Below are 27,892 nucleotides of genomic sequence, written 5' to 3'. Positions count from 1 at the left end.
CTGCGCGTAATTAATCGGATCGGTAATGGCCCAATAACGATCGAGAGCTATCGCGCAGAGATTGAGTATGCTCGCGGTGCAACAGAGAACGTCGCATGTCAGCCAGAGCTTGCAAAAGTGTATACCAAAGATCCATTTACCGAGAAGGAGGTAAGCTAGGTTAAATGGCATCACAAGGATCGCCAAGGCCAAATCGGCTACCGCAAGTGAAACGATGAAAAAGTTTTGGACTATTCTCAGGGGCCTATAGGTGAAGACGCTCAGGATTACCAATGAATTGCCCAGAACCGTAGCTAGAACGATGAATCCGAGAGTGAAGGAAGCAACCGCCGCTTCCCAACCCGGCATTCCAAAGTCCGCTTGTGTTTCCGCGTCCTCGCACGACCCGTCGCTCCTCGAGACTACCTCGTAATCTTCGGACATTGTCTCGGTCATCTTTTCTCCTTTTCCTAGTTTCCTTATTCCCTTGACTCTTCGATGATCTCGCGATCCTGCAACAAGATCGATCCTTGGTTAATCTCTCTTGCTCGCTCTCATTCTCTGCCCTTTCCTATATCTCATCGCGCTTTCCCTTTGCTTAGATTCTCGCGGGAAAGAACGGAGAATGAAACGAATCGGTCGAAATCGGTCCTCGACGAGAATATCATTCTATAGGCGCGCGCGCGCGCGCGCGTCAACGAATGAAGAGTCGTTTCGATGAACGAGCTCGCGACGACAAAAGCGACGAATCGCACGAGTGCGCTCGATGCGATCTATCTCCTCTCTCTCTCTCTCTCTCTCTCTCTCTCTCTCCCTCGTGGGATTCGTGGGAAACCAGGCCGCTCAGAATGCAGGTTCGTTCTCTTTCGCTTTCTCCGGGATCAGTGTTTCGGAATCGATGAAAATATCAACTCCCCCGAGTAGATCTTTTTCGAGTCGTCACCGGTAATTTCCTTCAGTTCAGAGAAAGAGAGAGAGAGAGAGAGAGAGAGAGAGAGAGAGAGAGAGAGAGAGAAAGGGGGGGGAGCTAGCCTGTCAAAGCGAGTCAAGAGAACGAACGAGATTCCGAGAAGCTTCTCATCCGACTCTAGATTGTCGCGTTGTTTAGCCGTTTGATCGTCAAGAGTGAACACGAAAAAAATTCTTCCTTCGGCGGTCGATCGAGAGAAGGCAAACGATACGGAATACCAGAATAGTATAGAACGAATCTCAACGAATCCAATATTAATTTCCTACGTTTCCATTGCATTGTTGCAACCGAATCAATTTATATTGTTACAAAAGTAAGTATTTACGACTTTTATATCATATTTTCGTATTGATAAGGTGTGCCTTTGAACGAGCTAACAATGTTTCTTTCTCAAATCCTTTGAGAGTCCTATGTATTGGGACGGTTGAAACGATGAATTTGCAAGTCGAACGAAAGTCCACCGATACACCAGAGAATCGAAAAATGTGAAAATACATTGGAAGGCCACTCTCGTGTTCCCACGATTAGTCTGAAAGAGAAATAATTCAAGGTCTTGATAACTACACGAGGTCAAAGCCGAAAATCAATAATTCAGAAGGCGGAAGGTAAACCGCTTTGAAAGCTTGCGCACGGCTTGAAAACGCGTTTCAATTCCTATAAAATCCGCTCGAATTAACACTCGTCACGAGAGTTTTGATTCGTGATTTCTAAATGAGCTACGCGCATCGAGCAAAATGTATGTACGTTCGAAAAGATCGAAAAGTCACTCGATCGTTCTTCTTACGTACGAACTGTTAACAACGTTGAAAAAAAATAAATCCCGAGTTGACTGAAGATTCGAATCGAATAAAAAACTAAACTATCATATCTTTAAAAGAATTCGCGCGTGTGACTGGCGAAAGCTGTCTCGACGTCTGACGAAATTTCACGATTTTTTGTCTCTCTCCTTCTGTCGTTTTATTTATCCAAACGATCGCATTGTGCACTTTCGAAGGCACGAAAGCGCACTTTTCAATGCTCGTTCGTTAAAGATCGAAGGTCGTAGAATTTGTTCTAGACGCGCACGCCACACAAGAGCTTTCTGGCTCGATTCGATACGATACGCTCGTTAAAATTCGACGCGCACCATCCGTAGTACCATCCATGAGTTTCCGCGTGGCTCGAGGGATTCGGCTGAAATGTACAATCGTGCTTGTCGTTAAAAACTTTCAACTCGAGAGAGAGAGAGAGAGAGAGAGAGAGAGAGAGAGACTGAGCGAGCGTGCGTGCGTACGTGAGTGCGTGCGTGCGTAAGAGAAAAAGAGAGAGAAAACAAATGGCATCGTATCACAGAAAACTTTAGTTAAAAGATTTTACGAAGGAACTCTTCATTCGCTATAACATATACGCCAACTTTTCCAATTAATATGTAATACTACGTGATATTAAACGACGTATATCTCATTTAAAGTTTCGAAAAGAAAAAAAAAGAGAGAGAGAGAGAGAGAGAGAGAGAGAGAGAGAACGAAAGGATTGAGATTATTTATTTAGAAAGAATTCTCATCCACTTAAGTTATCCTCATTCGCTAACTAACTAGTACCAATTCTTTTATACTCGACTACGAAGACGTTCTCGATCGTACGACTTTTCTACGACTTTTCTACGACTCGTTTTCGTAATCTTTCTCCAAGTTCGCTCCAGCCGACGTCTGTAGATAGGTAGAGATAGGTACGTACCTAAGTAAGTAAGTAAGTAAGCAAGTTCTCCAAGAACGAAAACGTACGTAGAGCGTTAAACTGTCCTCGAGCATGTAAAACATGACTTTGCTTCTTACGCTTCGAAGGTAACGTTCTCTCCTCTTAACTTTTCACGAATTTGCTGTGAAAGATTTATTAGACAAGTACCGACACGTGGTATTAACACGAATCATCTTAAATCCTATCTTTAGCGTGCAATCTAATTTACTCTATGCCACGAACAACACTAATTTCTATCAAACTCTCCTAACATTAAGGTATATATTAGATTAAGATGCATTCTCATACTTCGGAGTGCTACTTTAATGTATAATACCTCCGAATTTTCTCTATAAGACGTCGATCTATCCATCGAAATGTCAATCGAAATGTCTGTCGAAATATAGATTGAAATCGATTTAGAAGGTGTAAATACGCGGTCTAGAGTGTGGCCAACGGGCTATATGCATCCCCCTCGTTTCTCGTCAAAAGGGAAAGAACTAATTACGGATAAATGTCGCTCGGCGGATGGCAGCAATGGCTGTCGGACCAATTAGAGAACACCCTCCCTTTTCCAACCATAAAGAATCTCTCTCCGCTTCCCAATCACTTTTCTCTCATTTTCTCGATGACGATCGACCGACCGATCGAGCCTCGTCAGGGTCCGAGCAACGTGTAGCGACGATCGACGCGCTAAATCCTTTTCCTTCCTTCCTTCCTTCCTTCCTCCATTTTCCACTAGATACGCTTACAAATAGATCCGAAAGAGTTTTAGTGTTTCTCTGGGAAAAATTAAACGCAGCCTCTCTCTCTCTCTCTCTCTCTCTCTCTCTCGCTCGCTCGCTCTCGTAAAATCATTTCCTGCGAGCATTATCCTCGAACGAGCGTGATTTTCCATTGACGAGCTCTTTTTGAGAAATCCATCGACGTGATTGTACTCGCCTACGATTTATCTCCATTCTTAATTAAAGACCATCGATCTGTTGTGAGACGATCTCGATCGAAAAATTATGAGAAGTTATAAAATTATAAAGATTAATTGAACAAACTAATGATAATAATAAATTATTATTCACAATGAACCTATCTATTTTTTCTAAAAGTCGCGTTTTCGTTTTTCGCGAACGTAATCCTTCGGAAACTTTTTATGAGAGCTCCAATTATTATTCATTCCTTCCGAGAAACTCTGGTTTTCTTTATTTTTTCTTTTCTTTTCGAAAAAACTCAAAGTCATAGAAAAGACCGCGAGGACTATTAAAACGAGAACCCTGAGAACGAAAGACTATAAAGTTCAAATAAAGCCCTTTGCTTCTTCTTCTTATTCCGTTCTTCTTCTTCTTCTTCTTCTTCTTCTTTTATCTGGAGAATTTTAACGTTGTTAAGAAAAGGAGAGAGAGAGAGAGAGAGAGAGAGAGAGAGAGAGAGAGAGAGAGAGGGCTCGAATAAAATTTCGCTCATGAAAATTCCGTCGTACAATAATTTCGTTCGCTAGCATACGTACATACATCCTACACCAGTTGCTTTGCCATTCCCTTTTGCGTTCATCCAATTTCCACTTTCATCGTTAAAAGTCCCACCGAGCCGAGTCGATTCTCGGTCGATTTATGCGAGCAACTTTGCACCGTGTATATATCTATATCTATGTGGTATACTATCGATTATTTGCGATCCACTATCCTTTTTCTCATTCTCCCTGCCTCCCACTCTTTATTTTTACTATCTTTGCGATAATCGAGCTTGCGGTAAGCGATCGGAAGACAATATATTCGTATCCGTAACGCCAATTAGATAAAAACGACAGCATTACGTACAAACGCTTCATTGAGATTTATCATGATACAGAATTCTAATGGAGTTTAGCTATAATTTCGTTGAAAATAAAAAAGGAAAAGTATGGAGCTTCAATCATACCAATTACACGGCGTTTTCACGACAAAATAAATGCATAATACGTCTATATACATATATATCTTTCTTCAATGTTTACATCTATCTCTCTATCTCTTTCTTTCAATATCCAAGAAAGAAAAGATTATATTAGAAAATAAACGTGATTACGAGGATCATTTAGAGTGATATTATTATTTTGCTGATATTATTATCCGCTGTGTTAGCTACGATATATTATACTAGAATGATGATCGAATCGGTGATGCGAAAGGAAAGGGACGATACCATTTGAGCAAACGTATGAATAATCATCGGTCATGAAACTTTTACAAAGATATCCGAAGCGTACATCCTCTCGTTATTCATGACATATATGTGTTTCGTTTTACACCTTATGCATCGCGGACAGCAGTGGCAATAACATCATCGGCAACATCAATAACAGCAATAGTAGCAACGGTAGAAGCAAGAGTAGAATCTGATCGATACGTTGCTTTAATACGCGCGTATGCGCGAATACACAGGCATCTGCCTAACACGCGGATGAGAGCTTCACACGATATCGTGTCTCGCTTGGAGAAATTTTAAATATCGGTCGATGTCGATCTCGCAAGAAAAAATTGAAAATTGACCGAAGAGTAAAGTATGAATTAAAATAAATTGGGACCTTTCTTCCACTCTCTCTCTCTCTCTCTCTCTCTCTCTCTCTCTCTCCATTTCGCATGAGTTACCGTGATGTAGCAGGGTATGCTCTTTACTACGTTTTCATCGTTTCTTACTACGTTTATCCGTTCATGCACTTTTTAACACATTATCGATATAAGTCGAGAAAAGTCGACCAAAACTAGGAAAAATTCGCAATACATTCCAAGGACATATCGCCTCATTTCAAGAGAAAGGAAGAGAAATACAAGTACAAAAGTGCACGAAAATATAATCTAAAAACCGAATGATCTCGGAGAAAGTAAGTAAGTTCCTGATATCGTCCTTCGATTTGACCTTAATGAATGAATGTTCCTCGCTCGGAGCATCGTGCCGTGTTCAACACTGCGGGCCAAATGAAATGAAACTTTGCTCGTCGGCTAACTTTCCTCTGCGACTCATTAAGAAATATCCGAGGGTTGCATTTACCCCAAGATTGAAAAACTTTAAGCACCTTTGATAACGAAGGATAAGAAAATTAAATCTACATTATTTTCATTGGACTTCTTGAGTATTTATGTTCTTAGAGGAAAGCTATGGAAAATACGTCTTTCGAATTTGTCATTCTATTTGGTTGAAAAAAAGTTTATACGCAGGCGATCGGTCAAAAGTCATTGACGAGTAAAAAATAATTGCTATTCAACGATTCAGGTGTACAGCTTTAAAATAAATAAATGAATGAATATTGAATGAATTGAAAATTACTTTGGACGGATATGGAAAGCAAATATGATAACGTATCGAGGAGGTTCTAGATATACGTATCCTGAATCGATATCTCTATCGTCAAAAAAAACTTTGAATATTCTTCAATCTAGTTTTGATAAGAGGATTAATGATGGGAGAAGGAGGGAGATCGAAATATCGAATCGTTCGTAACTTGACTCAAATATATCTCGGACTTTTGGTGATATTTTAACGAGAAACTAAATCCCGAGCTCTTCATCGATGTCGTTTTCTTGTTTATGAACGTTTGCGAGATACGAATTTAACGTTACGTACATTGGGTAGAAGTTGCCTCAAGATTTAGTTGGCGGACCGAAGTTAAAGCCGATTTAAATCACAACCGAGTTTGAGTTACGCTTTGCGATTGATCGCCGAGTGATCTAAGTATATAGATAAATGCGTAAACGTAAACTCGATAGTAAAACGATATTTGCAAACGTACACGTAAATATATACGCATATAAATGGTATATGTAAGTACACGTGCATATCGTACAGAGATATCCATGCATTAATGCGTATACCACAGAGACCCGCCAATCGAGGATGAAATCGCTTAATGGAGGATAGCCCAGACGCAATCCCTTTAATATTTCCTATCGTCAAACTTAGATCGATCTAGATTCAGCCGCTCCTCCTCCCAAAGCAAATCCAATTAATCGAGAAGGTGCTTCAACGACATTCTCGATCAATTCTTTTTTCCCCTTATCTCTGTACATTTTTAATCTTCTACCACAACTCTAGGAGAAACTTTTTCTTGAATTTTCTTATTATCCGAACTAGTTTCGGACAATCGGCAATTATAAAGGACCATTCTATCCATTGTCGTTAGAAAAGGAAAGAATTTCGATTTCTGAGTCTCAATTTCGTGACGATTTCGATTAATCGTGCTCGGAGCGAATAAAGCGAAAGAGAAAAAATAAAGAAACTTAAAGTCACGCGCCTCTTTCTCTTGGTACTAATCCTCTAACGATCTCGATCGGGCCTTCGTACTGTAATTTGATATTAGATAATAGCACGTTAGCCGGGTCTTTTATTAAAACCTTCGGTAATATTAAAACCTACGATTTAATCTCAAAGTAGTTACCTTCTTTAGACATTTCTTTTTCCTTCATTAGAAGAGAAAATTATCCGATACTTACGGCAGATCCGATGTTACGGCTTTGGTAACGTCTCGATGAGATTCGAATTTGTTGGAAAATCTCGTCCAGGAAGGATCGATCGTACGCGTCGATCGCATGTAGATCATCGACGCGTGGATGCCAACGGTCTAGCGTCGATACTCGACGCAACGAACGCAACCCGGCCATCAATTCCTATCGGCGCAGGGCGACCGGTTATAAAATCTAGAAGAAAATACAATTAATTATTTATTAATTATTTTTTTCTTCCTTTGGACCATGCCAGTCGATATTATCACAATCTATCGTCGTTTCGTCGATAATAATTCGCTGTGTTATAATTGAACATTCATTGCATCCGCGTTCTCTCTTACAAGAACGAATGAGTAAAGTCATAAAATGTGTATCGGTCTATAAGCTCTTCTGGTGCGACGAATCTGCTCGGATATTTTAATTCATCGTCCCTTTCGCCTTTTAAACGAAACACGTCATTACGATGGCCAATACTATGTGCCATGTGACTAGAAAAATGACTCTACGTCAGAGTTTAGGAACACCTTTTAATTAGAAAGGAATGAGCTGGCATGCATCAGAGAGAGAGGGAGGGAGAGAGAGAGAGAGAGAGAGAGAGAGAGAGAGAGACGAATCGTCGCAATTATACGCGCACGTATACATACGTCATTGTTCCCAATTAGGAATCTCTCTAATTGACTCTAATTAGGCTCCCTTTGCAAACGTTACGATCTTCGAATGGAGAATTTTTCGAAATATCAAAAAGCAAAAAGGGCACATCGAATCAGATACGATTATCGTAGCTATTAAATACGCCTGATTAGATATTAAAATTATATTACCAATCCGACGATTGGTTACCATTTAAAAGAAAAGAACGATCGATATCTTTTTCGTAAAGTCTCGACCGCGGAAAAATTTAATTCTAGTCTTAACCTACTTCAAGAAGAATGCGCTTATACGGAGAAAGGCCGAACAACTTGTCGATACGGTTTGCATCTGTGACCGGAATACGAAAATGACACAGATTACTGGAAAGACCGAGCGAGCGTAATGACAGTACGCTGTTAAATGTATTTCGAAATCGTGGGAAAATCAGACGAGAACATTACTTTTTATTTCGTACGTGAAAGCTCCAAGATATCTACCGATTTGTATTTAAGTACAACCGTCTAGAGTGTATTATGCAATCACCATCGCTATAACGCTTTATAAGAATAAAAATTTTCAATTCCTTTTTAAGTTCGCGCGTGTGTGAATTTTCATCGATCGTTTCTTTTTCAAAATGGTATCCAGTAAGAAAATGGAGAATATGACGAGCTAAGCTTCATCGCGTCATATTTGTTACTAGTTTCGATTATTTATTAACCAAAGATATTCTCGTTTCCCAACTCTTTTTCTCTTTTCTTACGATTCACAGAGTTGCGTTTTGACAAGACATCCAGCTACTGTCATTTCTTTTATATGAAAATAATGAGACATACGACGTCCGTCCTTCGTTTCCTTTCTCGTCTTTGTTGTAACAGGTAATCGCCGCCGAGCTTACGCTCTCTTTCTCTCTCTCTCTCTCTCTCTCTCTCTCTCTCTCTCTCTCTCTCTCTCTGCATCCTGTAGTAATATCTCCGACACGATACCTACTTCCTTCGTTTCAGTTCTCGACTCTGTCGTTGAAAAGGGACGGCAATTGGAACAATGCGAGGAAATGGAGATCGGCGGACAAAGAAGAGTACTTTCGATGACGACCGATAGATTTCTCCAGAGTTTCTTCGATATACAGGGTGAACTGTATGATCAATTGAAAATTGCTTACTCAACGATTTCCGTTATTGCTCAGCTACGAAACCCTTTTATTCATTTTTCATATTTTATTTAAAAAGGTCACCATTCGATCGAAACAAACTTTTTACTAAAATTTTCTAAGGGGTAAACGTTCGTCTGTTATGTTTTATCACTGACGAAGATATAATGATAAATTCACGCTTGCAGCTATAAAATCCAAAAGATCTATCGAAATCTATCGACGAGTCTTTCCAGCATACATTGGGATTACTAAGAAAAACGTCTAAGAGAGAATTCATGCTCGGGACAGTTTATCGTTGCATAAAATAAATGAATATATATATATATATATACACACACACACACACACACACACACACACACACACACACACACACACATATAAAACGGTAGATGAGAGGATCACTCGAGCCGAATAAATAAGAAAGTTTACGGTCCCTCTTTTTCCCCGTCGCGCTGCTTTTAACTTTTAATTATGCTCATTTCATTGATGTCTCTTAACTAACGTCTCGTAATAATTTATGAAACTAATAAAGAAAGTAGTTCCCTAATTATATCGCGATATAGTTTATAACCAACCGTTAGGTAGCGCCACGTTTATTAATCTCTCTGAGTGGGATAAGAAGGATCCTTTTAACGGCGGGACTCATCCTACGCCTTTCAAAATATTACATTTTCAACATATTTTTTATCGATTTCATATCGATAGGTCGCTACGGCGTTCGATCCAAGTTATAAAAGTGAATAAAATAATGTAAAAATAAGAGCACGAATAATTGAATGATTTTTTTTTTTATCTCATTTCGCAATCGACGTCATTCGTATGAAAAATAAAGCGGTACTTGTTACGAGTACGTGTCTAAATACGTATGCGTAAATGCATACGATAGATATCACACGTAGAAATCCATTTATTGAAATTTCAATAGAAAACATGAATAAAAGTAGAATGGGGTGATTCTTACCGGTCCACCAAGGTCCATGAAAAATTTCGAAAAAAAGATTGCCGGTTGTGATCCTTTACGGCCGGCTCGATCGTTTTACGATGAATCTTTTAATGAATCTTCTAACGAGAAAAAGAACGAATCGTTAAAATACAGTACTAACTGGCAATATAATATGAATAAAAAGATAAAAAAATTTGTTCACATTGTCCGCGCTGGTAACGACCGCCGACGGCCTCGGTCTCTACTCTCGTTGAGAGTTTAACGATTTCGGCTATGGTCGGTTTTCGATGGTCCGTCCGATCTTGCAGGAAAGGAAAATAAACATCTCGTCCTCATGAGAAAACGAAGCAGCAAGTTAAAGCGAGATAAGTGTAATGCGAGAGAAAGTAGGACGATTTAGGTAACGCGACACAGTTATCCCCTGTTGCGCCGAAGAGGAAAATGAAATTTTTACTAGGCGCCGGCGGTTGAAATATATCGCACGATCGTTCTGAAAATGATGGTGATTCTACCGTTCGCGAATCTCCCCTTTTAACTCTCATCTCGCTACTATATGACTCCTCTCTAATGGATTCGAATATTCTAATGAAATTTTTTGACACGATACTTTTACCTTTTCAACGATACGAGATTAGAATTAGAATCGAGAGTAATCTTAATATTAAATATAATGGAAATAAAGAAAAAGGGAACGTTTCTTAATAGAGTTACTCGGGATAACTCGCGTTATCTACGTAAGATCGAAAGTTCTACTTCGCTAAACTCAAACGTCGTTTCCCTTTAAACGTAATAAACTTGAAACAATGTACGGAAGAGGAACTCTTAATCAAGTCCGTAGGCGAGCTGGTAAGAAGGAACGATAAAATTTCTCGGATACTCGTAATTCACATTCGTAGAAGAAAGTACTCGTTTAGATAGGAAGATGAAAAATTAAGGTCGGCCTTGAATTGAATAATAATGGGAAAAAAAAAAAGAAAGAAAATAAGCGATAAGAAGCTTTTCCTGCTTTCTTCTTCTTTTCATTTCCAAAGCTTGAACGCGACGAAGATTTGTCGACGAAATTGTTTTTTAGCACCTAGTAAATATGGAGATTAAACGGAGAAGATACTTTACTGCTCGATCGAGCCGTGCTTGACCGAAATTAATTCGCACGAATGCGAATGCACGGGTGAAATGGGCCAGCGAAGTGACTTTGGGAAATGTCCTCGCTAAAGGCCGTTCATGATACATTGCTGTGTTCATGATACAAGCTGCACGTGCGTACCGTTCATCATCGTATGGTACGCGTAAACACGCACCGCGAACATTTATTTCGCGCCCAAGCCTAAATACGATGATACGGTGTGTACGATCCAAACGGGGTTTCTTATTTCTATCGAAGCTAACTTCAGACCATTTACGTCGGAAGAATATACGCTCTTTCAATTTATCCTCCAGTTGCTATTCAAATACTCCGAGACTCTCTGCAAACTCTCGTTTTTCCTTGTCGAATGAAAAACGAAAAAACGAGGAACCGGTAAAACGAAAGAACGAAAGGAAGAGAAAATCGATTAAGATCGGTCAAAATTCTGCATACAAAGCCACGATTTAAATCGTGTTTACGAAGAACCTCCGTTCCAGTGCAACCTTCGATTAGAATTTCAACGAAAGCCAATACGATTATCGGATGATTCGTTTTGTCTCTCTTTTATTCTTCCTTGGTGTTGTTCTCGCACGCGTTGCTTGTAAAAAGAAAGAAATTTACGATTGGGGAAAAAAAAAATCCTTTAAAGAGCACGTTTATGCAATAATTCAATTATAAAGATTATATGAATAAAATAAAACTGATAAACGATAGATCGTATCTCGATCGTATAAAGAAAATATGACGTTTCTCCAACTTTCTTCTTCTTCTTCTTCTTCTTCTATAGGTAAACAACGAAACGTTTATCTTAAAAACGTCGTTTCGATTCATTCGCTTGATGCATTTATGAAAGTTGACAACGATTCTTAATAAAGTAAGAAATTTCCTTATAATGATGAACGAAGAAACGACTATTTCTCTCTCTCCCTCTCTCGACTGCGCGCACGTAAAGAGAGCACGTAAATAGGCATAGGCGTGGATTATAAATCCAGTGATCCTGAAATCACTGTACCGCGATAAAAGCAACAGAGCATTCGTCGAAACGATTATCGTTTCGACATCGGCACCATTAAATTCGCCAAGAAAAAAGAAAGAATTCCGAGCACCGAACGTGTGTTACCGGCTCTCTCTCTCTCTCTCTCTCTCTCTCTCTCTCTCTCTCCCACTCTCTTCGCGTGTACTCGAAAGATACAATGGCACTCAGCGTTTCAAACGGCTCGCGACTTTGCTTCGTTTGTTACACTTTTCTGAAATAACCTTGGAATGGAATAGCAAGAAAAATTCAATTTTGCTCCTATAGGTAAGCCGTCGGTGCATTGTGCAGTATGCGTTTACGGTAACGTTACTCAAATGCTATTTCGATGATACACCATCGATCATCATCTATGTCAAAGATAAAATGAGTTCATCTTTCCAGTCTTTTTTCTTTTTTTTGTTTTTCCTTTCTTTTCTTGTTTGGAGAAATCATCCATTTCTTATATGGCGAAAGCTTCGTAAAAATTCGACAATATCCATTGTTACTCTACTCGTAAGAGAAAATTATAGTACGAGTATTTCGTTTTATGCTATCTCGCGTTGCAACGAGTCCCAGTGGTGCGGTACGGTATCTCGTACGTACCGGGAGTAGCGTTTTTCAATGGTAAAGCCACGGACGGACGCGCATTGCTCCCGTACAAGGGAGCAAGGGGATGAAATCGTTTTAGAAGAACACATCTATTTATTCCGAGATATTCTTTCACGAATGAACGATAAATTCTCAAGGAATTGTTACGTTACGATCCAAAATGGATCCAAATGAGATAGGGAGAGTTTTCTTTTTTCCTCTATATCATTATATATCAATAATATCCGATAAGAAAATAATTTACTTAGTGTGAATAGCCATCTCGATACGCTTAGTAGTTTGCCATTGAGATACACACGTTGAGATGTTTGCACGAGAAAGACGCGTAAGGAATATGTTAGAAATCCAGCGGATTTGATAGATAGATAGATAGGTCATGGCAGGTAGTTACTTTTTTATGTAACCACGCTCGAACGCAAAAATCATGTTACGGGAATAATCTTGTAATATGACCGTCTCTCTCTCTCTCTCTCTCTCTCTTACTTTGTCTTACTCACGAGATGGTCGATTCTCGAAAGTAGACGTCAACGTACGTAGACACATTACATACACCCGATCGGTATCGGAGATAGATATTCTTGTATATATAGATAACGTACTATACAAGGAACGTAAAGAAAAATCGATGGAAATCGTATATCGTGTTCCCTGAACTTTCCTTGCCTTGGAGGATTTCCATTTCTTCTTCCTGAACTTCCTTAAAACCGCACGAGTCGACGCTTTGAATTTTAACGCGACGGAGATCCACTGCTCTTCGTAATCCTTTCAATCTTTTATTAGAATCTTTTATTAGAAATTTATTCTAAATTTTTTAATCATCTCGAAGATATCTTTAACACGTACCACTACACTAATATAAATGTAACCTAGCTTTTATTCTTTCTAAGAATTATCTACTTCGATTTAGGCTATTTTCTTCTTGCACGTTTATTAATTCGATTGTTCTTTCATATTTTTGATCATATATAATTTCTCCTCAACGAATAATAACGTAAAAATGATAATAAAAACGAAAGAGGCATAGTTTGACTTGGACACATTTGAAGAATATCTCTATCGTCATTTAATGAATTACTTTATACCTACCGAACATAAACATTATTCATTTCTATTATTCTTTCATTTCTTTTTCTTTTTCTCTTTATATTATTAAATGCGGTACGGCAAATAAATAAAGTTTTATCTCTACTTCGTTGTAGTTAAAAAAATTTCCATATCGTAACACTGACTAGTATTCGAAGATGATATACATAAGTAAACGAGTTGAATGTAATTTTCGAAAGAGCGCCGCTCGCTCGATAAATTTCATCGTAAAAATGCTGCGAGCGATTCTACTACCCGCCTAACTATACTTTGAATCGACTTTGTCTCGTCTCTCTCTCTCTCTCTTTCTTACCATCGTTCTACGATCGAAACTCCAATGCTTTGAATGGATCCGTAAACTGTAAAGCATAACATAACGTCGAAGCTTAATTGAAAAAGTTTAACCCGCCTAAAGATTTCGCACGATATTCAATGATCGATGGAAATTACTACTAAGGACAATGACCAATCCGAGCTCGTTCGTTCCGTATTTTTTGTCGTTGAAATCATTTCGAGAGTGGCTTTCTTTTTTATTTGAGCTAATGTAACACGCCTAAATGAATAAAACCTATGAGATAATACGAGTTATGGATAATGCAGATTCATTTTGTTGATTCGAACGAGCCCTTGATGATTTCCTCGAAACCTTACGTATATATAATATCGTAGTTAAAACGTTATACCGCGCGTTTCCTCATACACATTACATGTACATACACACGTGACAAACATTGACAAACTAGAAATTATATCTGGGAGAGCGATGACGTGAATATACGTATACGTGATCGTGAGCAACATCGAATAACTGGCCTTACCACGAACGATCGATCCACTGGTTAAACTTTTCTTACTTGATACGAGATGCAAAGCTGTATAATTCCTAAATATTCGAAAATGATCGAATTACCTACAACGTTTGACGATTTATCGCTGGTTTATCGGAAGTATATCTAAACTAATTTAAAAGGAAACAAGTAATGAAACAATACTGAAATGTCTTCATCCTCGATGAGTATCTCTTTCAATAAATGTTCTAATCTGCACCTCGGTGCTATAGATATAGCCAGTTGCTACTCAAAGATTTTCACTTTCGTGCAGTCTTTACAAAGTGACTGCTAACCGTGAATAATCTTGAACGCAACAACATGTGTATGTGTGTGTGTGTGTGTGTGTGTGTGAATTCTTTCCCATCATAAAAATCCGATAAAAATTAAAGACGCAGTCATTTTTTTTAACAAGACACACATTAGACACACGTATGATACCCTCTCTCGTATCGATATTATTAATAATTAATATTTGTTCTAGCATTGACTCTTCGATGAGTCAACCTGAGTAACATTGAACTTACATATTTGCATAGTTGGAAAAAAGACAAAAAAAATAGATTTCGATAATAGATTTCTTCAAAATGTTGTTAACAAAGAAAATTCCTTTACATATATTTTCACCCGTAGAAAAGAGAGGTATAACGAATCATCTCGAAAGAAAGAAAAATGTACAAAATTTAACGTTTAACCCGTAGCGCGTTGAATCGAGACAGACGGACGTAATTTTGCATTATCCTCGACATCGCGCCCTCTCCTTTTTCTCTTCCCTTTGAAATTCTCGACACCGCAAGTACGATCTGCTGATTATGTAATTCGTCTTCCCGTAGACGTAAAGTTATATTCGTCGGTATTCGACGCCGCGCCGTATCTCCCATCCTTTCAATGCATAGAAGAAGCGAGCAACAAAGTTTCATTGCACCCTTTCGCTATTGTCGATCCTCCTCGTATTCGCTCGCAAGAACAACGAGTCGTTCTTCGTGATTTTTTCGTATCGGCTCAAAGAACCTTATCTCTCTCTCTCTCTCTCTCTCTCTCTCTCTCTCTCTCTCTCTCTCTCTCTCTCTCTCTCTCTCTCTCTCGTGCACGTGCAGAGTCCTTCCGCGCGCGCACAACGACGATAGCAGAGGAAAGAGAGCGTATGCCTTCGTATTGCCTTCTAAAGAAGGCAACTCATCCAACGACATTTATGCGTCTCCTGTGGGTGCTCCTACACGATCGGTTATTTATAAAGCCATTCACGATAATCAATAACCTATGCCTATATACCTCCTCTCTCTCTTCCCTCCCCCTCAAGCTCACCCGTACAACAGCGAAAATTCACCAACACTCGATACACGAACGGACCCTCCAAGTTTTAACTGCGAGCGAAGATTGAGATCGACAGAGAGAAAGAAAGAGATGAACGAACCAACTATTATACGTACATTCGTCCGTAAGTATATACACGTATGTATATGCATGTTACATCTTTGAAAATAAAGTTTCTATTTTTTCTTCCTAAACGCTAATAATAATAATAATAAGATGAAGAAGAAGAAGAAGAAAAAGTTGTAGTTCGATAGAATACTATCGGTATTACCTTCGAACCGACCAAACCCTGATACAATAAACTTAGTTTTTTCTCTCTTTACATCTGCATCTTCTAAGCTTCCCGTCGCACGAAGGAAAAGTATTCTCGTTCGGATATGCGAAAAGTATCGGTTTTATTCCCACGTAGTGGCGTTCAATCCGAAAGTCTTGCTCGATCCATATCCCCGATGATAAATTGGATTTAACGGAAAAATATTCAATTTGCAATAGATATCCTAAAGATCGTCATTACTTTTGAATATCTTGTTTAGTAACTTCGAACGAATTCCAGGAAATTCGATGGAATTCGACTAGAAACGTAAAACGTACTAAAGAGCAAAAAAAATACGATCGATTATTGCTCTATGAAAATTATAAAGAAGAAAAAGATGAAAATTTGATTTACCACCAACACGGATTCAGAGAATATTTGAAATTTTATAAAAAAAAAAAAGAATTGAATTGCCTCGATGGTGACGCACGTAGATTGTGGAGAGTTCGTTACTAGTTGTATTTTGCTTGGGAGCTAGGTAGTGCCAACCGAATTCCATGGATTACGTTTTATATGTGAAAAAACTTTTCATCTACCTAGAACCGGTGGCCGACTTTTCATCGACAATAATTGTTCGCTCGGTTCTCGCGGTTTTGTTCGTCGAGTAAAAGGAATAAAAAATGCAAATGGATATAACGAAAATGAAAAAGAAAAGGAAATATAATAATGAGCTTTAAGAAAGATTCGTTAAAGGATTAAATTCGGTAAGAAAGTTGGCGAAAGAAGGTGACAAGCTTAAAGTTTATGCAAATTTATTGGTGAGGACGATAAAGCGCGACGAGATTTCAAATCCAAAAGGATCTAGCGAATTTTCTCTTTCACGGAGATAGAACGTCGCTAATTACTTTGAACTTTCTGTTCTAATCAAAAAGAATCTCGCATTTTCGGCGTGTACAACTTAAGAATATTTCTGCACGTTTCTCACTTAATCGATTCATTAACGAAGACGTATTTCACAAATCGGCTGCGAAGGGATTATATGTTATCATATTGAGCTTAGAAGCGTCGATTGTCTATTTTCTTTCTCTCTTTTTCGTCTTCGACAAGACGTTTGAAAATGCCTAACAGCTTTGGGGAAAAGCGTTACGTTGATTAATATAAATTGTAAAAGAAAAAAGCAACGAACTTTATCGTCGATAACGATTTGGAAAGTTCAAAAAGGAAAAAAAATTATATTTTCAATGATCGAACAATGACGAACCTATCACGTATGGGTAATGTAAGCTTGTTAGAAAGGCACCCTTGTCTGTATTTCCCCCCCTCCTCTCTCTCTCTCTCTCTCTCTCTCCCTCTCTTTTTCCTAGCAAACGTTTAGAGACACGAGAAGAATCGTATGAAGCATCGATCGAGGTCGAGACGCCCGGAAAACTTATCGGAAAACGCGTTACGCGCGAAAATCCTTCGGAGACGAGTTCTCTCTCTCTCTCTCTCTCTCTCTCTCTCTCTCTCTCTTATCGTTCTTAGCAGTACGATCGAGAGTCTTCGGCACTTCTTCTTACATCCAGCGAAGAAGCATCGATCTAAAAATATCATTCGAATTAGTCTTCTACTTCGTTGATAGAATTTTTTCAATGAAATAATAGCTTGATAAAATGATTGTTGAATCTTTTTTCAAAAATATACTATTTTAATTCTTAATACATCTGAAATTTTACTATTCGCTCGGACCTTGACACGACAAAATTTCGAAATGCAAAATGAAAAGAGATCGAAAGGACGAATGCACCCATGGGCGTCCACAAGTATTGTATATTAAAATATACGTCTAGAACCCCGATAAACATTTCTCGTTTGAATAAGTGGCTCGTCCTCTCTCTCTCTCTCTCTCTCTATCTCGTAAACTGAGCACTCGAAAGCTCACACACTTGATCACCCTAGAATGAAATCGATCCACCGCGATCCTTGCCGATCTTATTAGCAGCGAGTTAGGCACACTACACAAAATTAAATAAGCGATAAAAGTAAAGGAGTCTCTTGGAAAGATGCCACAGGTCTTCGTGGGGATCGTCGAACGAGTTGTCGCACTCACAAAGATCCGAGCTCGCACCAAAGACAAAAACTCTGACTCTCTCGTTGCGATCGCGCGATAAGGATATATATTTAAAGAAAAGACAGCGAGAGAGAGAGAGAGAGAGAGAGAGAGAGCGGGGCAGGGCGAAGGAGGAGAAGGGGGAAGGGCGGAATACGAAAAGGGTGGAAGAGGAAAGAAGCGAGAAACGAAGAATTGAGAAAAAGATGGCAAGTTCGATAAAAAGGATAAAGTATAGGAAGGTAAAAAAGGTGAAAATTGCGATCGTCGTTTAATCTCGTGGTTGATCTCGCGTACCTGTGATCGGTTGATCGGTGGTGCAGGGCGCGGCGGCATGGTCCCGTCGCAGCACAGCGCCGTTCGACGAGCACTGAGCAGCTATTCTGCGCCAACGGGGTTGCGTCGACGTCGAAAAGACGTGAACGGTCAGCCCTGCGCCCTCTCTCTCTCTCTCTCTCTCTCTCTCTCTCTCTCTCTCTCTCCTGCGCACACAGCCTTTTTCGCTCCGGCAGCAGCACGTCCTCGACGTTGTCGTTTCGTCGTCGACTCTGCGCAAACTCTTCCACGCGAAATCGGCTTCTCTCTTACTCCCGTTCCTCCATCTTCTCCTCTCTCTTTTTCTTAAACGCGCTGCAAGCATCCCTCCCGGTCCATCCGTCTTTCTATCTGCGAAGAACCGACGGAATTGGTAAAAGCCAGATGCTGGGAAGAAAGAAGGCTGTGGGAGGAAAGTGGTATACTTTTGAAAAATTCTCTATCGCGTCCATTCTTTCTTCCTTTTTATCCTCCTCTCTTCTCTTTTCTTTTCTTTTCTTTCCTACTTTTCTCCTTTTCCTATTTTCCTTAGATCCTGCTCGTTCTCTCGCCAAGCAAGTTTTTCAATATTTCATCTCCCTTTCTATTTTTATTCCTATTATTTATATTTTCCAATTTAAAGAATTACTTTTATTATGTTTGCTGTGCGCAAAACGATGCGCGAAAATAATCGAAATAGTTTGATATAGATAAAATATATAAGATAACGCGTTGTCAGTAATTAAAAAAGATAAGGATTATCGGTAATAATAAGTATAACGATATACAAATAATCTCGAGAATCGTTTTTATAATATAAATAACCAACGATAATATCAAATGCATATAGGAAAAGCTTAATAAAAAGTACTGTTACATATTGTTCGATCCAATTGCTAGTTACCTATAGTTAGTTATCTCTTGACCAATTCTCTATTTAGAAACTTTAAGAGAAACTCAATTTTAAGAGAAACTTTCTCAAACGATATAACGATACGAGAAGGATCTATTCGTTATTTAACATTACATAAGGTTATCAATGAAAAATAACGAAACGCGTGAGGAACATTGCGTCTACGAGAACGTGAGAGTTATCAATTTATGGATGAAAGAAATTCGAATGAATTAGTTCATAAAGCTTCCTCCCAAAGTCCCAAGAAACTTCGGTCGGAATGATTTACGTTCCTCTTCTATCGACGAGTGCCAAGAGAACGGTAGAATTTTGACTTTGAGGCAGATATCCGAGGTCCGAGCCGCAAAAATAAATGAGAAAGGAGAGCACAGCCTGTTGCGTCTCCTGTACGAACGAACGAACGAACGAGCGAATAAACGTAGGTAAATGAACGAAGAAGGGATGAAACTGGTTGCTAGTTTACGAACGGAACAAGTGGATACCGAGGTCGAAAGGTATTATATGATAATTTTCTCTCCGAAGATATAACTTCGTTTATTATAATAGATATAAAATATTGAAAAACCAATATTTATTATGAAATGTAAAGTGCAACGATTAGAATATTCTTACCATCATCCGATTTTGCAATAACGGCTTCTCTTATTAATCCAATTTCGAGGATAAATTTATATGATCGCCCTACCGATAAAAAAAGTTGACGTAATTTATAAATCCCCTGCCTCTTCTTTATTTTCGGAAGCTTCGAGGGTGGCCTCATCATTACGAGAGCAGAGAGAGCAGAGAGAGCGGAGAGCAGGCCCTTTCTCTCTCGCTCTCCATCTCTGGCCGGACATCATTACGCGGATTTTACTTTTATCGCTTCGTGCGTTTGGTCCTATTCTTTTATAAATATATATGTGTGTATATATACATATGTATACATATATATATATATATATATATATATATATAAATACATGTACAAATACATATACATGTTCTAGGCTAGCCAGTCAGCGCGGTATCGATGTTCCTCGTTCATTCTCGTGAACGCGTCTACGCGCCTGTTCGTTCGGAGAACCGAATAAAGGAGGAGACGATGATAGAGCTCGACAGCGGCAAAAATAACAAAGTGGGGGAAAAAAAATAGGAGAAAACCTTTTCGACGATTTTCTTCGACATTGTTCCCTACTTTTATTTCTACTTTTTCTTATTCTTCTGATTCTTCTGCTCGAAAGGAAAGTATGTTATTTAACAATATCTCTTCTTGTTTCTTCGAAAAAATAATACCCATTAAAGTTAGAAAAAAGTTATTTTAATTAAACAAAATGTTTTATAATGAATTTTAGAATTCGTTCATCCGAATTGTTCCTTTAAATTATTTCCTTATAGATACTACGATATTACTACACGTATAAGGTCCTCTATATAAGATCCTCTTCTGGAAAGTCTTGATCGTCTTGGTAAACGAAACAAAAACAATTGATATATTATCTTGAAGATGATTACCATTTAAGATATCAATATTTTTACGATCGTTGTTTCGTAACATTGATTAAAGTGACAAAATATAATGTAGATAAGAGAGACCGATTACTCGTTCGCCAATCAGAATATAATTTCAAGAAATATCTTGATTCTTATCAGATAACTTTGTTTCTCTTTTATCATGTCTGGAATATAAACGGTAGTCGTTTCGACGATTCCGTCAAGTTCTGTTCTTACCATGGTAGAAACTATCTCTATAATATTTTCATTATTATAGAGATATATGCGGAAGATGATTAAAAATATCTCTCTTATTTACCCAAGTTGATGGATAAAGTCGAAATGACCAAAATAGCACAAGGATAGCTCGACGTATCCGTTGAAATCGCTGCTGTATCTACGGATTTGAGGAATGTTTCGAGGAAAATTCATGTAAACGGTCACGATAATCTGCAAATACGACAATAGTAAATTGGAAATTCCATTGCGGTAGTCCATTGCGAGTGTCCAGCACGATGAGCATTTCGCTAGTTACAATTATGGAGTGATTAGAACGCGTAGGTGTGACCTCCCGATGTAGAAACTTCATATTCCGTGCGGTTGATTAACTCGTCGCATCGAGCGACTCGAACAGGATCGATCATTGCTCGTTCATAACCCTGACTAAACCGTAAATAATGCCATATCGTGGAACATTAATCGTCCCATTTTCACAGCAAACCTCGACGAGCCAACGTGCGATTCCTTAGTTCCAAGATTCATTCGAATGTGCTCGATTCTGAAAGAATACCCAAAGTAATAATTGGGACAATAAATTTAATGTAAAAATTATATCGAGTTTATATCGTACGTGCCATAGCGAATAGTTTGGCACAGAGATCAAGATCGAGGAAAAATATTCGTGAATTTGCATCCTCAGCGAGTATGCTCCGGATCAAAAAGAATCCCAATTTTGTTCAAACACGTTATTAAATTACTACGAAGTTTCCCTTTTTTATTCCTTGTACACTCGAACTTTCTCACTCGCAATAGATAAACGATAAATCGAAAATGTAAATCCTATTATTATACGTATGAACGGATGAATATACTTATACATATACCTATTGTATGTATGTTTACCGATGAATCTACGAACGAACGGATATTACTATCCTACGATATGCCAAAGTACTTTGCAATGTATCGCTTTACATCGACCGACGAGGAGAATAACACGTGTAGGACGAACAATGCTTTTGCTAATGAACGATGTACCATTGACGTATCGGAATAACTCTAAAACCGTAATATCGTTCAATGGAATGATTTACACATATCCGTATTTCCTTCGATATGATAATTGTTTGCATTTCTACATGAAAATTTACAGAAATACCATTCTCGAGCGATCATTAATCATATTTTCAACAATCATTCTATTACAACTATTTTTTTATTGCACAAACAACTTTATTTTTTATTGCACGTATAGTTACGTTAGATCTTTCTTTTCGGCATCCACTATGATCTAATTGAACGAGTTTACTCTCAAACTCCCCTCCTCTCTTTCACTCTCATTTCGTTAGATCATTATTATTCATTATATATATATAATGAATAATACGCACACGCACATAATAAAAGATCGCGCGTGCCACCTCTTCGCGCATCATGTGATCCTCATACGAATCCCGGTTTGGGAGAAAATTTTCCTTTACCAATAGCTTGAATTTTCTAAGAGGAGAATATAACTTATCTGGAGGTGGCACGATTTCGCGTATCACCTCTTTCGAAACGTCATGCGATCCTGTTATCAATATCGATTCGCAGGAGAAATTTTCGCCTCGTCCAGAATTTGATACATAATAGAATAACCAATATTTAGGATAAGATGAGTAGTCGTAGGATTTAATAAAGTACACATCGGATTTCTTTTCTCGTTGAATATTTTTCTTTTCAATTTAAATTGTTACTTGATAATATAAAATATACAGTATTATACAGTAGAATACAATATAATATGACATAATTCTATATTCAGTAAAAATATAATACTCGTGGCAACAAAGGACGAACTTCTGATTGCCCCATTTATGCTACTCAAATTGTCGATCTAAATAATTGAAATTTATCTCGTATAAAGTTTGGACTTTGTTTAGAGCACTCAATCGACGACGGGATTGTACACAGATTAATTAACAAATTTGTAATATTATTTATAGCGTATATAAATGACCTCGTATGGTGTGTAGTTGAATTCGTCTTAACGAATGCCAAAAAAGAACGCTGAAAAAGAAAGATGAAAGATATGCGATAAATATCATATTTCGTTGGAAAAAAGAAAAATAAATAAATAAATTTGGCTTTGAAATTTGCTCCGGCATTGGACCATTGGAAAAAAAGATAGGCTTCGTATTACGTACCTCGTCGTCGTACCAAACAAGTCTATAAAAAAAAATTATTTCGAGTTCCTTACACGATATTTCAATTTTTTCGGCATAGACGGAACATGAATATTCTATAAGAGAGGCAGCGAACTCTTCGACAGCGAATCCCTGTGTAATTATACACCGGAACCATTGTTATTACCAAAACAAACAGGCTCTTTGCTTTGAGAACGTTCCAATTAGTCCCTTTACAACTTCTCCCACTCCTCCTGCCGCTCGATGATTCTTGACCAACGGTCACGTTGAGGAATATTCCGTTAACTTACGTAAGTACGTACGTTCGTGTGATTCATTTTGAGAAGAATTAGTTAGTGAAAGGATGAGGGGGTGGGGGAGAGAGAGAGAGAGAAAAATATATTGTATTCTATAATATCTAATAGGTTAATAAAAAGAAGGATTAAAATTGAAGAAGAAAGGACTCCATACTTGGGCATTTAATAAAGGGGGAGAGCTTCGTTGAAGGGCGATTTATTAAAATGAAAGGCCAAAGGATATTCGAGGTGTTTGTAGAAGAAATTCTTTTTCCACCACGAACACGTTAAAACAGTAAGCTCCGTCGGTTTATCTCTTGCTAAATAAATAAATTACTCGAATGAAAATGTTGCCGCGTTAGTACTAGAGTCGTGCTCTAAGCCGTAAAAAGAATTTAATATTATTACACGGCAAAACACTCACCCTCTTATTTTATAGTTGCTTTTACGAAGATTCAGTCGATCGAACGAGCATCAATTTGATTTCCTGAACTTTTACTAGCGTTCTAACGAACTAGAAGGAGGCTAGCCGCAATATCAATGTAAACGCCAATGTAAAGCTTCACGCTTCACATTGCAAAGCTTCACAAGCTTTCAATAACTACTAATGATATAATATCGAAAGTATAATCTTCCGTTAGATCTCGCTGTTACGTCTGTTTCGAGGGGAGAAGGAAAAAAGGAGGAAAGTGTGAAGAGATATGCAAGTTCTCCCGTTCGTTTTCTATGCACGACTACCACGACTACCATGAGTTATGACAACGAGACTCGAGGTACGAAAGTGAACGACTTTTTGTCCGCAAAGGGACTCTCAAGCGGTCGATTTGTTCGTGGTAAACCGCATCGTACCGTAACGTGCCGCATGGCATAGCATCCCACGACGTTACTGCCCTCGTTACGGAAGGTTAAACCTCGACGATTCACCCCGGAGACGCATCTCTTCTCTGAACTACGAACTGCGAACTATCCTCCCACGCACCTTTCCTCTTCCCTCCTTCTTTTATTCTCTCCGTTCGAGCGCGTCGAACAACGTGTTGCCTCCGTACTACATATTTTCCAAGATTTTGCGCGAAACAACCCTTTTTTTTTTTTTTTTTTTTTTTTCTCGTCAGGAGGAAAAACCTTCATAGGCCCCCTAAGCCCCGGTACTCAGGGGAGTGTCGGATTCAACCCGCCTGAACATACTCTCAGGTTCGGATCGCCTACCGACTAAAAAACCTCCCGATGCTTAATACTAACTCGCTGAGGAGAAAGGGGATGGGCGGTATTGCGCATAAACGTAGTACATATTCGCCCAGTACCCCTTCTCGGTGAGCCAGGCACTCGGCATTCGCCTTGCTCTCAATCATTCATCCACACTCATACCACAACTATTTACAATTATGGCGCACTCGACAGGGGCCCACGAGAGCCCCCGGAGACGCAATTACTCCCTACATATATACATATATACATACCTATTGGCCTGATCATTACCCCATGGTGCGCTGACCAGGCCCATTCGCGTCCGTATACACACACACACACACACACACACTCATCCGTATACACTCATACCTAATGTGAAGCGACGCGTGAGCCAGGCGCCGCCTGAGCCGTTCGGAGCCTTGCCCGAGGATGCCGTATTGGAGCTACTCTACTATGCGGCCTATCATTCACCCTTCTGTCCGCATACACACTAGCACGCGCACTCCTACGTCCTTCTTCTTGCGTTCGTTCCCAGGCACCTCTCTAAGCGTCCTCCTTTTCTCGCATGACCCGCCCTGCGAAGGGAGACCCTGACTATCATGGGATTAGCTGCCCTCCCTCTACCGCACCAATCAGCTCATTCCTGACATCCGTCCACGCCGGGCAGTCTACCAGGGTGTATTCCGCCGTATCCTCACTTCCCCCACAACGTGGAAACAACGTGGGGAGGGAATCTTTCTTATCTTGTAGAAGTACGCCGAGAAACAGCCATGGCCGCTCATCAGTTGTGTGGTGTGAAAGGTCGTTCCGATAGAGAACGACCTCCCAATCCACTCAGCTAACCATTCGGTAATAGCCGCCCTCGCACGCACTCCCGTTGCTGCTAGTGATTCTACGAGCCCACTTTTCCTCACTTTTCCACGCTTCTATTGCCCTCCTTCTGGCAAGAGCACCCAATAATACAGCCTTAGTACACGGGGGAACAGGTTCCTCCGCGTCCCTAACGGCCGCATACGCCTCCGCCAGCCGGGGTGCCAGATGAACGAGAGGAATAATCCCCGCAATCATCATAGCCGCGTGGAAGGAGACCGTTCTATAGGCACAATACACCCGGATCGCCACCTTCCTCTGGAGGCTCCGAACAGCTCGCCCGATCCTCATGTCCTCCACACCGGCGCCCTCCCTTAAAGGAGCACCGAGTGGATCACGCCGCTGTAGAGGCGTCGCTTCTTCTCCCCCGGTCCTAAGTGCAGTTTTTTCCGCGACCTTATGCGGGTCTTTCCAGATTCTTTCAGGGCAAATTCCCAAAAACCTTATCTACCCATTTTCTGGGAGGCACTACCGGGCACTCCCAAGAACCGGCACGGTGGTTGGTCGGCTTCCGGCCCGCGTCTACACAAACCGGACACGCTGGTTTATCTGTGCATGTCTTGGCCAGGTGGCCCGGTTTCCCACATACGTAGCATAGGTCAGTCCTAGACTTTGTAGCAGGGCACATTGCAGCAACATGTCCTTGCGCCAGGCACCGGTGGCATCTGAGGGGCTGCTGCCTGAGTTCATACACCCTCACTTTTGTAAGTCCCACGTCTATTCTGCCCCTCTCCAGGGCCGCCCGGATGACAGGCACCGGAGCCGAGACAGTGGCCTCGCCTAATCTGCCCCTGCCAATCCTGATCTCTCCAACCTTAATCAGGTTGGGGTCTGTTCCGGATCGCATCTCCAGAAGCGCATTCCTGATGACGGTCCCGTCAGCGTACGCATCCAGTCCCACCAACCTAATGGTGCTCGTACGCAGGGGGCGAGTAATCTTCGCTTCTGGGACGGCACTCTTTAAGGCCTCCGCCACCCGGTCGGCCTTCTCATTTGCCCCTTTACCTCGTACCTGCCATATGAAGGCGCCCGTGAGGCCTCTTCTGCACCTCATGCTGTCGATCCCCAGCTCCTTTATATTAATTTTCTCCGTGGCCTGGAGGAGCGTTTCTTTGTACGCCGTCTCCTCGGTACAGAATAGGGAAATTTCAGCGACTTCTCTTTCCCTTTGTCTCCTCTCCCTTCTTCTCTGCGTCCCACTCTTCCTCTTCCCTCCCCTCAAGGAGACGTTGACTCCTTCCTGTTCCGCAGGGGATCGAGTGGACTCAGCACGGAGGGTGGGGCCTTTGTGTGGCCCATCAGCTCCAATCGTTGTCTGCTGCTGCATACTGCTGATAGTATTTTCCAGTATCCCCACCGACTCGACTAACTCCTGTATATCTATTGGGTTACTATCCGTTGTATGACGATCCGATGTTGAGATCAGTGCAGACGGTCCTCTGCAGGGACCAGGAGCTGCAGTACCCCGGGTCATTGTTTGGCTCCTCGCAGCCAAGGGGTTTAATGGTATTTTCCTATTTTCTTTCTTGCAATGGTCAATTTCTTCCGTCAACTCTCTAATGCTCACCTCCTTGGCCCTAATTTCTTTCTTTAGCTGCGCAATGGTTTCCTTGGTTGAAGGAGGATCATCTGCTTCAATATGAAGCCTCTCCCTTAGGATATCAATCATTTCCAGCATCTCATTATGGCAATGTTTCATCTTTCTTGAAGCTTCGTCCTCAGTTTTGATGAATCTTTTCCTCACGTTTTCGGCTCCTTGGATAACATCCCTGATGTGTTTCAACAGCCTGTCAGTATCCAAAACAGATTCTAGAGTCTTTGCCGGTCCTTGCTTATTCGACCCGTCCAAGTCTACCCTTAACTCCTCTTCCTCTGAGGAGTAGGTCGGGGACCTCGCACGTTTGTGCGTTCTCACCAGGACAGGTGACGTCGAGCTGTAGCGCTGCATGCTCTCAACGTCCTCCAAGTAGTAGCTATCTTCCCTTACTACCCTTCCCTTCCTTTCTACCCTTCCTGGCGCATTGGATACACCGCAGGCCAGGTCGCCTACCTGTGGTGCCCTTCCTGATGCAGTATCCAGAGCTGGGGCCAGGTTGCCTACCCCGAGCTCCTGGCAGTCGCTGGTTGACGACGGCGGGTGGCCTGCCCTACCACCACCTGACACCGCCGTGGCGTAGGTATCCCTCCCACGCCCGCTTATGACTGTAGATGTACTATCCATGATAAAATAAAGTATCAATATTATTGGGAGGCAAGCTCCCCAAAGGAAAGGAAAGGAACGGAAGGAAGTTAGAGAGAGAA

The 27,892-nt window shown here is 40.3% G+C and overlaps 1 protein-coding gene across 1 annotated transcript; it reads right to left on the bottom strand.

Moving 5' to 3' along the window:
• Positions 1–6: 6 nt before the first annotated feature.
• On the bottom strand, positions 7–18,543 carry Oct-TyrR (Octopamine-Tyramine receptor; the record flags this gene model as incomplete). Its single annotated transcript, XM_035870804.2, has 3 exons — positions 18,474–18,543; positions 7,126–7,329; positions 7–491 (listed from the first exon to the last, which is right to left on the bottom strand). A coding segment is annotated over exon 3 (429 nt), but the record flags the coding sequence as incomplete, so codon positions are not given.
• Between the last annotated feature and the right edge of the window lie 9,349 nt (positions 18,544–27,892).

This window comes from Vespa mandarinia, unplaced genomic scaffold (assembly GCF_050613455.1).
Source record: "Vespa mandarinia isolate Hongniang unplaced genomic scaffold, ASM5061345v1 scaffold_39, whole genome shotgun sequence".
NCBI classification, from domain to species: Eukaryota; Metazoa; Arthropoda; class Insecta; order Hymenoptera; family Vespidae; genus Vespa; species Vespa mandarinia.
Note: the sequence above shows the minus strand (reverse complement) of the source record. Positions and strands in the feature narration are given on the sequence as shown.